General features: G+C 42.3%; 1 protein-coding gene across 4 annotated transcripts in view; it reads right to left on the bottom strand.

Moving 5' to 3' along the window:
- trrap (transformation/transcription domain-associated protein) overlaps positions 1-13,731 on the bottom strand; it is a 227,557-nt gene that overhangs the window by 185,122 nt on the left and 28,704 nt on the right. For all 4 annotated transcript variants that reach the window (XM_051933670.1, XM_051933671.1, XM_051933672.1 and 1 more), the window contains exons 9-15: positions 11,299-11,376; positions 11,000-11,088; positions 9,079-9,175; positions 8,672-8,810; positions 3,255-3,333; positions 1,401-1,635; positions 952-1,276 (exon numbers count right to left, since the gene is read on the bottom strand). In XM_051933670.1, coding sequence (XP_051789630.1) covers positions 952-1,276; positions 1,401-1,635; positions 3,255-3,333; positions 8,672-8,810; positions 9,079-9,175; positions 11,000-11,088; positions 11,299-11,376 — 1,042 coding nt within the window. The remainder of the gene's footprint in view (positions 1-951; positions 1,277-1,400; positions 1,636-3,254; positions 3,334-8,671; positions 8,811-9,078; positions 9,176-10,999; positions 11,089-11,298; positions 11,377-13,731) is intronic.

The raw sequence follows: 13,731 nt of genomic DNA, 5'->3' as shown, positions 1-13,731 counted from the left end.
CTTGCGCCCCGTGTTGGCTGGGATTGGCTCCAGCAGAGCCCCGTGACCCTGTAGTTAGGATATAGCGGGTTGGATCATTGATGGATGGATGGATGGGTACTGCTTATGGTTTACAAAGTCTTAAATAAATTTGTTCCATCTTATATATCGGAGTGTCTGACATCTTATATTCCAAATCGTAACCTTAGATCTTCAAATGATTGTCTGCTTAGAATTCCAAGAGCTAAACTTAAAAGAAGTGGTGAGGCGGCCTTCTGCTGTTATGCACATCAAATCTGGAATAGCCTGCCAGTAGGAATTTGCCAGGCTGATAGGTGGAACACTTTAAAAAACTGACAAAAACACATTACTTAAACATGGCTTTCTCATAACTTCATTTTAATTTAATCCTGATGCTCTGCATATTCAATTAATTATCATTACTATTCATGGGGGCTCCAAAATCCGTACTAAGCCCTACTTTCTCTTCTGTTCTTTTTCCGGTTTTCTATAGTGGCGACCTGCGCCACCACCACCTAATCAAAGCACCATGATGTCCCCACATTGATGGATTAAAGGCCATGTGACCGTCGTCATCAAGTACTTCCATGAAAACCCTGAATACCATGAGGACTGATTGAGGTCATTGATGTTAGGTAAAATGCCCAGAGGGGGCTCGTGGCCTCAGAAACCCTGCAGATTTTTTTTTTCTCCAGCCGTCTGGAGTTTTTTGTTTTTTCTGTCCTCCCTGGCCATCAGACCTTACTCTTATTCTATGTTAGTGTTCTCTTATTTTAATTTTTACTTTGTCTTTTTTCATCATATAAAGCACTTTGAGCTACATTATTTGTATGAAAATGTGCTATAGAAATAAATGTTGTTGTTGTATCTGTCTCATTGGCCTCACATCCAAACACTTGCATTTCACCCAGTAACACGAGGCCTCAACCTGCTGTGTTTAAAAATTCTTACCCCCAGGAGCCTTGCAGGACGTTATGCCCCATGTGATGGTCTTAACCCCACACACCAGCGTTTTCACAAGGCTGCGACAGTCCGACACCTGGAATGTCTGCTTGTCTTCCTTTTCTTTATCCCCTGGCTTTTCAAAAGAGTTGGCTGCCGGTGAAGCCACAACTGGCGGTGCAGGAGTTGGTAGAGGAACTGGTGCTGTAGGGGTGGCTGGCACTCCTGGCAGTGCCCCAGCATCTACAACCCCAAGCTCCGACTGGGGCTTACATTTCTTGAAGATGGTGACAAGCTGATAACGAGCTATAGTGTGGAATTTGAGCACAAAAACCTGAAACAAAAGACAGGGAGGGGGCGAGTTAAGATATGCGGAAAGACAATTTAAGCAGCTGCCACTAACCCCCTCCAACGCCAGGGAAAAGGTCCAGTTAAGGGCCTATCAGGTCAGTTCCTACCTCCAGCATCCTCATCAGAACATCTCTTCCGTTTCCATTCTCCTGCTCACTCTTGGAGCGAATGCAGTCCACTAGGTTGAGAAGCAGCTTGCATGACATGGTCTGGATGCTGCTAGGAAGAGACTCGTCGTCTATGTTCTTGGCAAAAAGCTGCACTGCCAGGGAGAGGTCATTAAGGGGCAAATTCTGGCGGACATGGTGTACAAGGTCAGCCAAGGTGCTGTATGCCAGTGGTCTGCAAGGAGAAGAAGGAGGGCAACAATCACTCTTTGAAGCATTAAAAAAAATCTTTTTATTTTTAAAATACAGTACAACACAACTTTGAGAAACACGGGAGAGCTTTATCCAAGACTGTAAAGGTCGCACAGATCAAAAGGAAGACAACCTGGCAGATCAAAACTTTTTTGTTTTACTAATATTCCAATTCATCTTTAAAATTTTTGATTCCAACCTTTAAGTTATTTACAAGTCTAAAACCACGTAATTAACTGCTGCTCGCCTTTAGAAAGTGGTCAACACAAGACATTCAACTAGAACGACTATTGCATGGCAATTTGTAAGGGAACAAGAGAATCAGCCAAGTTGCTCAAATATTTAATCAGCAGTGGTGAGAGGCCATTGCTAAATATCGAAATACAGTGGAACCTCGTTTTGTGAGCATAATTCGTTCCGGAAACGTGCTCGCAGTCCAAAGCACTCGTATAATAAAAGTGAATTTCCCCATAAGAAATAATGGAAACTCAGGTGATTCATTCCACAACCCAAAACTATTCATATAAAAATGATTAATACAAAATAGAAAGTAAAAATACATAAAACAAATTAACTTGCACTTTACCTTTGAAAAGAATCATGGCTGTTGTGAGTGAGTTTCTAAACTCTTGTGAGATTCCACCCAACGGGACAACACGCGGAAGAGCGTCCCAAAGCAATCACAGTCTCCCAGCGCTGTAGCAGTTCGCCGTAAAAGAGAATCCGAAAAGATCGCGGACATGCTATAAGCGCCTGCCATCGAAGGGTGATACAAGAAACAAGGAACATTATAAATACGCAGGGCATAGTACTACTTGGCCACGGCCCTGCCTCACTGCTGTGTCTGTTTATAGGAGAGTGGCAGATCCCGCTACAATAAATAACCACGCTGTTGCTGTTTCAAGCTGAATAAAGCTGGCGTCGCTAAAGTACTGAGACTCAGCTTCGTGTTTTGGGGTGCAAGACGGGGACTCGCACGTCACAGCACACACACACACACAGTCACAATGCTGTAGTAAACAGTATACGCTCGTACGGATGTTGACTATATGAGTGAGGCATGCCGACTCAGACGGAGAATAGGAGACGATTGCCCACAATCCTGCAGCGAGAGAGAGAGAGAGAAGAACCATCAGCTCAGTTGTGATCACATGACGCCCAGCAGACAAAGCGCATACGGACTACTCGTATTGCAAGACCTCGCTCGTTTATCAAAATTTATTAAAAGTTTAGCTTGTCTTGCAAAACACTCGTAAACCAAGTTACTCGCAAACCGAGGTTCCACCGTATTGCCTACCATTCTATCCTGTTATGCCAAGAGGTAAGACCCTTTAGTAAGTGAATTTCCTGGAGGATCAGGATCCTTGGGTTTTTGTATTTGTATCCATACTTAAACACCCTTTAGATGCAAAGTGCTGAGGGAGGGGGGCAGTTCAGAAAAACTGATCAACCATCTGCTAGAAACATTTTCAACTTAGAACAAAGCTGGTTTTAGCCAAGAACTGAAGTAACGGAAAGATTACAGTTAAAACACTGAAAAGTTAATAACCCCTCGTGTAAGATATATCGGGCACAAGGTGAAAGCAAGGAGGGCCGTCTTACCTTAAAGTCTCCCGGGCTGTGTACCCCTGGCCTATGAGAATGGACTCATCAAACAGCTTATCCATGCATGGAATAAATTCTGTAATAGAAATTACCAGTGTTACCAACACTTTAAATAAATGCATAGAAAACATCAAAATAACATTATTTACACTCAGGGGTGTCGAACTCCAGGCCTGGAGGGCCGCAGTGCCTGCAGGTTTTCATTCTAACCAGTGACCAGGTTTCACTGATAATTAACTTCCTTTTCCTTCGTTTTAATAGCCCTGTTTGTAAGGGTTCAGTCCTCTGTATTAATTCTTTTCTTCATTAAATGACTGCCAAACAGAAATGAAACGTCAAACGAGCCAACAGATGACCAGCTAAATTGGAATTTCAAACTCCAACTAATCTCTTAATGAGAAACTGATTCTTGCTGTTAATTAAAGCCGTTATTTAATTCCATGGCTTGTTGCTGCTCTCATTCTCACACAGCAGACAATTCCAAAACTGTTGACTGTCAAAATATTTTGGTGACCTGTGAGATTAACCTTACTGAGACCTTCACCATTCTTTATTTTCAGATATTGTGTGATGGGCACAGGTGAGCTGATCATGAGGCGGCTTGTTTTGTGTCTCATTATTGTTTGGCTGCTAATTAAGGAGAAAGAAACAACTATGGGGCTCGAGTCAAGTGAATTAAAACTAAGGCAAAGGAAGTTAATTAGCAACAAAAACTGGTCACTAATGAAGAAGATGGTTAGAATGAAAACCTGCAGCCACTGCGGCCCTCCAGGACTGGAGTTCGACGCCCGTGCGTCTACTCTGTTCAAAAGCAAAACACTTACAGGCCACATCCACACTACCAGATTCAGTGTCCGTTGTAGGCTTTCACCCACACATCCCCAGCATTTTCAATCCCCTTTTGAAAACGCTCGGACGAATCGGCTCAGTGTGGCAGTGAGGACAGTTGAAAACGTCAAGGTGTGAAAAAGCAGGCTCTACTCGCGCTCTATGATTGGCTTTTGCTGATCGTGTAGCCCTTACCTGATTGGATTCTGCTCAGTACAACATCTCATTCCCTGAATGGCCACCCTCCACAGGTGAAAACCATATTCGAATATAGGGGACACAGAGGAGTTGCTTTCCATGGCGCTTGTTGTGTTGCTCACCCGTTTGTATCTTGTAAAGTCTGAATGATGCGTGCATACATATTGTACATACGTAACATAAAAAGGCAAATAATTTAACGGTCATTACAGTCTGGTGGTAAATCACATGCCTGATAGTGTAACCATCCTTTCAAGATTTTTTTTCTGCTGACGTGAACTTGCACAGTGTAGTCGAAGGTTTATGTCATAGCGTTTTTGGTCAATTAGTGTGGATGGAGAAACTTACATTAAAACATTAGAACACTCTAGACGAGAACAGGCCATTCAGCCCAACAAAGCTCGCCACTCCTATCCACTTATTTCTTCCAAAAAAACATCAAGTCGAGTTTTGAAAGTCCCTAAAGTCTTAGGCCGGAGTTATACTTCACGCAACAAGACGCATGTTGCAGCAGACGCTCCAGCTACGCAAGCGTTGAAGTGTTTATACTTGCGCGCGTACTTTACGTAAATCTGGAGGAATCCGCCAGGTAGCAGTGCGAGATATTATCATGGTGAGAACATGTTCGGGTTCTCTGTGTTGTGAATGGCCTATAACACCCATTAAATTCCGATGACACCATAACGCAATATCTCTGAAAAGGATGTTTATTGATTAAATCCAGGGATGTGTCCATTCCAGCAAGCATTGGGCACGAGTGAGAAACAATCCCTGGACGATGCCTCGGCTCATCGCGAGGTGAATACAAGCACACATATACATGGGTGTCATTTTAGCGGCACCAAATCCCCAAATCTGCATATCTTTGGAAGGAAACTGGAGCACACTGAGGAAACCCAGCAGGAAAACATGTGAACTCCAGGCAGGGAATATCAGCGACGTGACTCCCTGCAAGACAGCAGCGCTACCGCTCCGCCACTGTGTCACCCCATGTGTGTAATTATTAACAGTATTCATTATTTAAATGAAATTACTGATTTATCTGTAAAATGTAATATACATACTTCAATGCTTTTCATTATGAAAGTGATATCAAGTATAAATCTAAGGATTCTAAATGTGCAGAGAGTTGGAATATCATACATTTAATGTGCGCAGTGTGGCGATCTATTGCGAGCGATTCGCTGTTGTCAGGAGCAGAGGAAGCCCTAGGAAAAAAGATAGCACAGAAGACGGTATGTGAGAATTTTAAAACATATCGTGTCATTACGATCGGGAATATGCGACTCATGAATATAAAAGCACCGTGAATACATCTGTATGTCGGCATTTTGCTTCACCACATCGAACCATTTATAAAATATCGAAGCGCACACACCGATCTCGTAGGATCCGCAAAGCGGCTTTCTGTCACATGTAGATAGTAAACAGAGATTCTGACGTCACATTCCAACTTTTAGCACACTGTGCCCCCCCCGACTTTTTGCTGGTACTGCAACTCGCGCACGCGTCGCGTTAATTTCTGAGGACCTGCTCAGTGGACGCATCAAATGAACGCTCAGAACGCGTGGCGGCCATGATGCGGGCGCGTACGCATTCTGAGCGTGAAGTATAAAAGAGCCCTTACTGTCTACCACACGACTTGGTACCTTATTCCAAGTGTCTATTGTTCTTTGTGTAAAGAAAAACTTCCTAATGTTTGTGCAAAATTTACCCTTAATAAATTTCCAACTGTCTCCCCGTTACATAAATGATGTGAAGATGACTGTGTGGACAAAGATTTTTTTATTTTTTTTTAAACACTAAAAACATAGTAGTGTGGACAGATCCTAAGACGCATTTTGTTACAGTCTTGGTGTTTACATGGTGGTGCTGACATGCAAACGTCACTAAAATGAAAGAATAGAAATACTCAGCATTGTCACTGATTTGTTAGGCATAGAACTTCTGGTTATTTGCAGGGAATTTCCCACATAAAACTAAATTAACTGCCACTAATGATACCTTTATTAAAGATTTCGAAATGCAATTTCTCAAATTTGTATTGATAAAACTTCATATATAAATCAGCATCAATCATAGGTCCGATATTGGCAACACTAATATCATAGTACACTGTAAAATCAGTCACATGCAGATTACATTTTATCAAAATACAGCAAAAAAAAAAAAAAACTGGCATCATTATCACACAAGGATTTCACTAATAAGGCGGCACGGTGGCGCAATGGGTAGCGCTGCTGCCTCGCAGTTAGGAGACCCGGGTTCGCTTCTTGGGTCCTCCCTGCGTGGAGTTTGCATGTTGTCCCCGTGTCTGCGTGGGTTTCCTCCCACAGTCCAAAGACATGCAGGATAGGTGCATTGGTGATCCTAAATTGTTCCTAGTGTGTGTGGGTGTGTGTGCCCTTCAGTGGGCTGGCACCCTGCCCAGGGTTTGTTTCCTGCCTTGCGCCCTGTGTTGGCTGGGATTGGCTCCAGCAGACCCCCGTGACCCTGTAGTTAGGATATGGTGGGTTGGATAATGGATGGATGGACTTCACTAATAAGTACCAACATCCCACTTTACATCATTTGTGTACAACTCTGAGCCCGTCCAGGGGACTTGATGAACAGGCAAACACACAAAGCAGTTAAGTCAAGGCAGCTACTCTTTAAAAAGGCAGTTTTTTTTTTTTTTGCTGGGCACTTATTAATTTTTTTTTTAATGTGGCACGGTCCAAAGACATGCAGGTTAGGTGCATTGGCGATCCTAAATTGTCCCTAGTGTATGCTTGGTGGGTGGGATTGGCTCCAGCAGACCCCCGTGACCCTGTGTTAGGATACAGCGGGTTGGAGAATGACTGACTGACAGTCTGACATGGTGTGTACGCAAATTCAAAATTATGTGTGATCACTGCCAATGATGGCAATGCTTAAGAAAGAGATAAAAACGCACGTTTTCAGAAAACATACCACCACATGTATTGAGCATTCAGATGTCAGCCACTTCTTTGATGGTGAACTTTATATTCTGTAGTGCACTTAGAAATGTCCCATTATGTCAAATCTTAACAGTCCTGGACCACTTCTGTCCCAATCGTGTGAAATGAATTTTAGAATATATTAGCACATGAAAGGATACTTAAAGGAGGTTTGAAAGCTAACATAATATTTACTCATTGCAGAAGCATTAAGCCTTAAGTGGCACTTTCACATAAATGGATGCAGGATAAATGTCTTAACAATGCCGTTGCAAAGCTCAAGTGTTATTTGACCACACGGCCCGCTCTCAAAAACATAAGGCGCAGATCATACAGGCCGATTTTGTACTTCTGTGCCAGGCTGTGCTATAGCTATACGCTTAGGCTACACTGTCAAAAACGGTTTACGCTTTTGTGTCGCACCTCACAGCACCGCAGCCACATGCCTAAACACTTGTTGCCGGTGTTTTTAGCAAGCAAGAACAGCAAATGATCCATAAAAACGCAGGCAGTTTTTGCCCTCCATAATCATCGCTTCCCTTGCTGCACATTTGCTACTGTAAATGAATGTATTTGTCCTTGACGTTTTTTCCCCAAACTGGAAGATGAGCAGGAACACGCTTCAGGAAATATGTAGTTACCAGACTGGCCAATCAGAGTCGTAGGGGGTCGGCATAAGTTTTGCATTGACGCGAGGCGTAGTCACATTTTGAGGAGGTGCGCATCAGGTTACGCTGTAGGCTCGACGTAGAAGTGGATATCAGTCTTAAGTGAAGTGGTGACCCAATTATTCTTTTTCTAAAAGGAACAGATTAACGGACTACTCAAGCACAGCAAATGCACAGGCACGTGAGGCCTATTAGCTACTGCACAACAAAATGAGTGCAATAAAGAATGTGATATCATCACTTCAAGAGAGGTCCACCAAATCAACAAGCTACTAAAGAAGGCAGGCCCCATTATTGGATGCAGCAGCAAAGGAGGATAAAGACAAAACTGATGGCCGTTATGAACAACGTTGCACATACCTCTCTGACACAGCAGCATGGAGGACTTGCAGGCAACAAATCATTTAAAAGAAGCATGTCAAGAAAGCTACTGGGGTTCCTTCATACTTGTGGTGGTACGTCTTTACAGTGACTCACTGGGACTGTTCTCTTATCTTTAGCCAAGTCAGACATTTTTCTTCTGCTATGTAATTTGTGTGTGTGTGTTTGAGAGGGGTCGTTGTTGTTTGTTTCAACACTTCTTGAGGTTCTGCCAAAAGCGAAACTGCCCTCTTGAAACAAATAAAGTACTATACGGTCTACCCATCCATTCACCTATATATAACCAGGGCTACCAACCATGTATCTCTGAGGCAGAACTGTCCAATCCCACCCTCAAATGCCCTCAATAAAACAGCAGTTGAGATAATCGGTTACGTACGGCTGCGCAGGTCGGTGGTCAGGATGTGCTTGGCTGCGATGAGGAGTTCCTTCCGCAAGTGGGCAGTCTCCGAGGGGCAGTTTGACAACAGCTGCAGCATTCCCTTCACCATCTGCTGTGAGTATTTTGCCACCAAGTCCTGCGGAGACGAGGGAGAGTACCCGGACATGGTAACCCTTAACACACACATTTTAAAGGCCTGGGTGGGCCTGAAACATTGCACTTGAATAAGAAGAGAAGGATGAGAATATGTCATTTGCAAGACAACGTGTGGCACTGCTGAGCAGATCTTCACACTCCCCAAGACAAGAAACCTGCAGTCTAATATGTCCACTCACAACATCTAAAACCAAATTATCCATAGAGTGGGGTTTCTTTTCCAAAACTAATACAAATGAGAAACTCACTTGATAAATCCTGATTATGTATGCAAGGAAGGATAGCGTTTTAATCTGTGCTGCAATGAAGTCGGCATACAGCTCCTTGTTGTATAATTTATGCTGCCTGAAAGAAATAAAAAATTAAAAACAATAAATTAGACAGGTTCTGGCATAATGAGCCTGATAAAAACGCAACACAAATATAGCACTGGTTAAGCAATGTTTTATTTTGGAAATCCTCTGTTCTCACATCTCAGCTAAAGGAGCTTAAAAGTCTTTTTACGTTCTCATATACAAAGTATGGGGAAAGTATTGTAATCGTCCAGAGATTCGATGTCAATATTTTGATAAATAGATATTTTAGACCTCCCTGATTTTATCATATATAAAGTATAGGGAAAGTATTGAGGTGGAGATGTGCTTTAGAGAGGACAGGAGTGAAGGTCAGTAAGACCACCACGACAGAATACATGTGTGTGAATGAGAGGAAGGTCAGTGGAATGGTGAGGATGCAGGGAGTAGACTTGGCGAAGCTGGAGGAGTTTAAATACTTGGGATCAGCAGTACAGAGTAATGGGGATTGTGGAAGAGAGGTGAAGAAGAGAGTGCAGGCAGGGTGGAGTGTTTGAAGAAGAGTGTCAGGAGTGATCTGTGACAGACGGGTATCAGAAAGAGTGAAAGGGAAGGTCTACGGGACCATAGTGAGACCAGCTATGTTATACGGGCTGGAGACGGTGGCACTGACCAGAAAGCAGGACACAGAGCTAGAGGTAGCAGAGTTAAAGATGCTAAGATTTGCATTGGGTGTGACGAGGATGGACAGGATTAGAAATGAGGATATCAGAGGGTCGGCTCAGGTTGGATGGTAGAGAGACAAAGTCAGAGAGGTGAGATTGTGTTGGTGTGGACATGTGCAGAGGAGAGATGCTGGGTATATTGGGAGAAGGATGCTAAGGATAGAGCTGCCAGGGAAGAGGAGAAGAGGAAGGTCTAAGAGAAGGTTTATGGATGTGTGGTGAGAGAGGACATGCAGGTGATGGGTATAACAGAACAAGATATAGAGCACAGGAAGATATGGAAGAAGATGATCCGCTGTGGCAACTCCTAACAGGAGCAGTCGAAAGAAGAAGGAGAAGAAGATTGGAATCCTCCAAAAATTCCATTTCGAGATTTTGATGGATCTTGATGTTTTAGACCTCCCTGAATCCGAAAATACCATTTCTGGAATTATGTCGTTGTATGTATATGTAAACATAGTAACTTGAGTACGCTTTCATTTAGGTCAACCAAATTTTGCATACAAGTACCGTATTTACTCGTGTACCACGCGCCCTCGTGTAAGACGCGTACCCTAATTTTTACAAAGAAAATCACAAAAAAAATTTGCCCCGCATACGACGCGCGTTTTGATTGTATAGGAAGCGTTTAGGGCATGTTTTCCGCGAAATGCACTTTTGTTTTTGTTGCATGACGAGCGAGAGAGAAAGAGAGAGAGAGCACACGAGCGAACGAGCGAGCCCAAGCAGAAGAAGTATACATTACAGAAAAAAATTTCCTCGTGTATAACGCACACCTGATTTTCTAATGCTAATTTTTGGGAAAAAATGTGCACGTGGTACACGCGTAAATACGGTATTAGGTACAAAACGTCGATTTCTATCAACTTTTGGGCTATTTCTACTAACCAGAAATGGAACTTTACCTTTTATTCATGCAGTTGCAGAGTCCAATTTTGAACTTTACTTTTATATTAATTGTTCAATATGTTATTAATTTGATTTGTTGTTGATGGTTCTTTAATGTACATAATATAAAAATATAATCATTATCTTGTGGTTTACTCCTCAAATATCCATCCCCATATCTGAGTATAGGAGAAAGTCTAAGGGAGACCACTCCCGATTTTTTATTGTCACTGCAGTGACCTCTGGTGGTAGGGGGTCCTTACCGTGCCTGTGAGGACACTTGCAGCATTATAGTGTTCATGATCAGAGGCACAAACTCTGCGACAACATTGTGGATGTTTAATTTGTAGAGCTAGAGAAGAGAAAAAAATAAGTAATTCAGATACAGAAGTTACTTCTCAGGCCATCCCCAAAGTACCTCACATTTGAAGTGACATCTCTAATGCCATGATATTAAACATCTCGTCTGCTTTCTTTCGGAGGATGTGTGTAAACAAAGTCTTAACAGATGGGTGGAAGCCCCTTCAACAAAAATGCAACGTGCAATTTGAAAAGCACTTACCTGATACATCAAAACAACTATGATGGGAAGTTCAGCCAACACTTTCAGGGACAATGAGCCTCTTGGAATTATTGTATGCTGAAAAGGGAAGGTAAAATTTTACTGAAATCTCTGAGGAAAAGGAAAAAAATATTGGGCATTAAACTGAGGCATATGCATCATTTTGTGATTTTTTTAAATTCCTACAGTGGTGTGAAAAACTATTTGCCCCCTTCCTGATTTCTTATTCTTTTGCATGTTTGTCACACAAAATGTTTCTGATCATCAAACACATTTAACAATTAGTCAAATATACCACAAGTAAACACAAAATGCAGTTTGTAAATGGTGGTTTTTATTATTTAGGGAGAAAAAAAAATCCAAACCTACATGGCCCTGTGTGAAAAAGTAATTGCCCCCTGAACCTAATAACTGGTTGGGCCACCCTTAGCAGCAATAACTGCAATCAAGCGTTTGCGATAACTTGTAATGAGTCTTTTACAGCGCTCTGGAGGAATTTTGGCCCACTCATCTTTGCAAAATTGTTGTAATTCAGCTTTATTTGAGGGTTTTCTAGCATGCCATAGCATCTCAATTGGATTCAGGTCAGGACTTTGACTAGGCCACTCCAAAGTCTTCATTTTGTTTTTCTTCAGCCATTCAGAGGTGGATTTGCTGGTGTGTTTTGGGTCATTGTCCTGTTGCAGCACCCAAGATCGCTTCAGCTTGAGTTGACGAACAGATGGCCGGACATTCTCCTTCAGGATTTTTTGGTAGACAGTAGAATTCATGGTTCCATCTATCACAGCAAGCCTTCCAGGTCCTGAAGCAGCAAAACAACCCCAGACCATCACACTACCACCACCATATTTTACTGTTGGTATGATGTTCTTTTTCTGAAATGCTGTGTTCCTTTTACGCCAGATGTAATGGGACATTTGCCTTCCAAAAAGTTCAACTTTTGTCTCATCAGTCCACAAGGTATTTTCCCAAAAGTCTTGGCAATCATTGAGATGTTTCTTAGCAAAATTGAGACGAGCCCTAATGTTCTTTTTGCTTAACAGTGGTTTGCGTCTTGGAAATCTGCCATGCAGGCCGTTTTTGCCCAGTCTCTTTCTTATGGTGGAGTCGTGAACACTGACCTTAATTGAGGCAAGTGAGGCCTGCAGTTCCTTAGACGTTGTCCTGGGGTCTTTTGTGACCTCTCGGATGAGTCGTCTCTGCGCTCTTGGGGTAATTTTGGTCGGCCGGCCACTCCTGGGAAGGTTCACCACTGTTCCATGTTTTTGCCATTTGTGGATAATGGCTCTCACTGTGGTTCGCTGGAGTCCCAAAGCTTTAGAAATGGCTTTATAACCTTTACCAGACTGATAGATCTCAATTACTTCTGTTCTCATTTGTTCCTGAATTTCTTTGGATCTTGGCATGATGTCTAGCTTTTGAGGTGCTTTTGGTCTACTTCTCTGTGTCAGGCAGCTCCTATTTAAGTGATTTCTTGATTGAAACAGGTGTGGCAGTAATCAGGCCTGGGGGTGGCTACGGAAATTGAACTCAGGTGTGATACACCACAGTTAGGTTATTTTTTAACAAGGGGGCAATTACTTTTTCACACAGGGCCATGTAGGTTTGGATTTTTTTTCTCCCTAAATAATAAACACCATCATTTAAAAACTGCATTTTGTGTTTACTTGTGTTATATTTGACTAATGGTTAAATGTGTTTGATGATCAGAAACATTTTGTGTGACAAACATGCAAAAGAATAAGAAATTAGGAAGGGGGCAAATAGTTTTTCACACCACTGTATTTGCACAGTTTCCTTGACTTAAAAAAGCCTGATGATTAAGACAACAGTAAAAAAAATTCGGACGCGAACATCGGTAGGCTTTGTGCCCCCGGAACCAAACTGTAACATTTCAGTAATTATTTACCGCTCTGAGGCCAATCCTTCTGATCATAAAATAGGTCATTACAATAGCAATTGACAAGAAGAATCACTTAAATGCAAAATTACAGTATCGGAGGGTTCCTCTTTGTCTTGCATAACTTGGTTCAAAAACTAATCAGCACATCGTCATCTCATAACAGGCTTACGTTTCGAGTTTGGTATTTTTCTGTCCAACCGTTTTAGCTCCAGACCGTCCTCAAGAAGCAGTGATACAAAAACACACATATCCATCATCGAGATAACGATGTTTTCAGTATCAGGAGGACCCTAAAACATCGAGATCCATCAAAAACCGGAGATCGAAGTTTTTTGACAAATCTAAAGCTTTCACTATTCCCCCCAAAGACGATTGGTGATGCTGGGGGAGGTCTAAAGCAATATAATGCAAACAAATATGCAATAAAGAGTTTAACAGCAACACATTCTCAATAGAGTCATGAAATGACGAAATGAAACGTAGTAGTAGTCATCGTCATGTTGTCGGGTGCACAGAATGGAATGAAATTC

The sequence above is a fragment of the Erpetoichthys calabaricus genome, chromosome 11 (genome assembly GCF_900747795.2).
Source record: "Erpetoichthys calabaricus chromosome 11, fErpCal1.3, whole genome shotgun sequence".
Lineage (NCBI taxonomy): Eukaryota > Metazoa > Chordata > Cladistia > Polypteriformes > Polypteridae > Erpetoichthys > Erpetoichthys calabaricus.
Note: the sequence above shows the minus strand (reverse complement) of the source record. Positions and strands in the feature narration are given on the sequence as shown.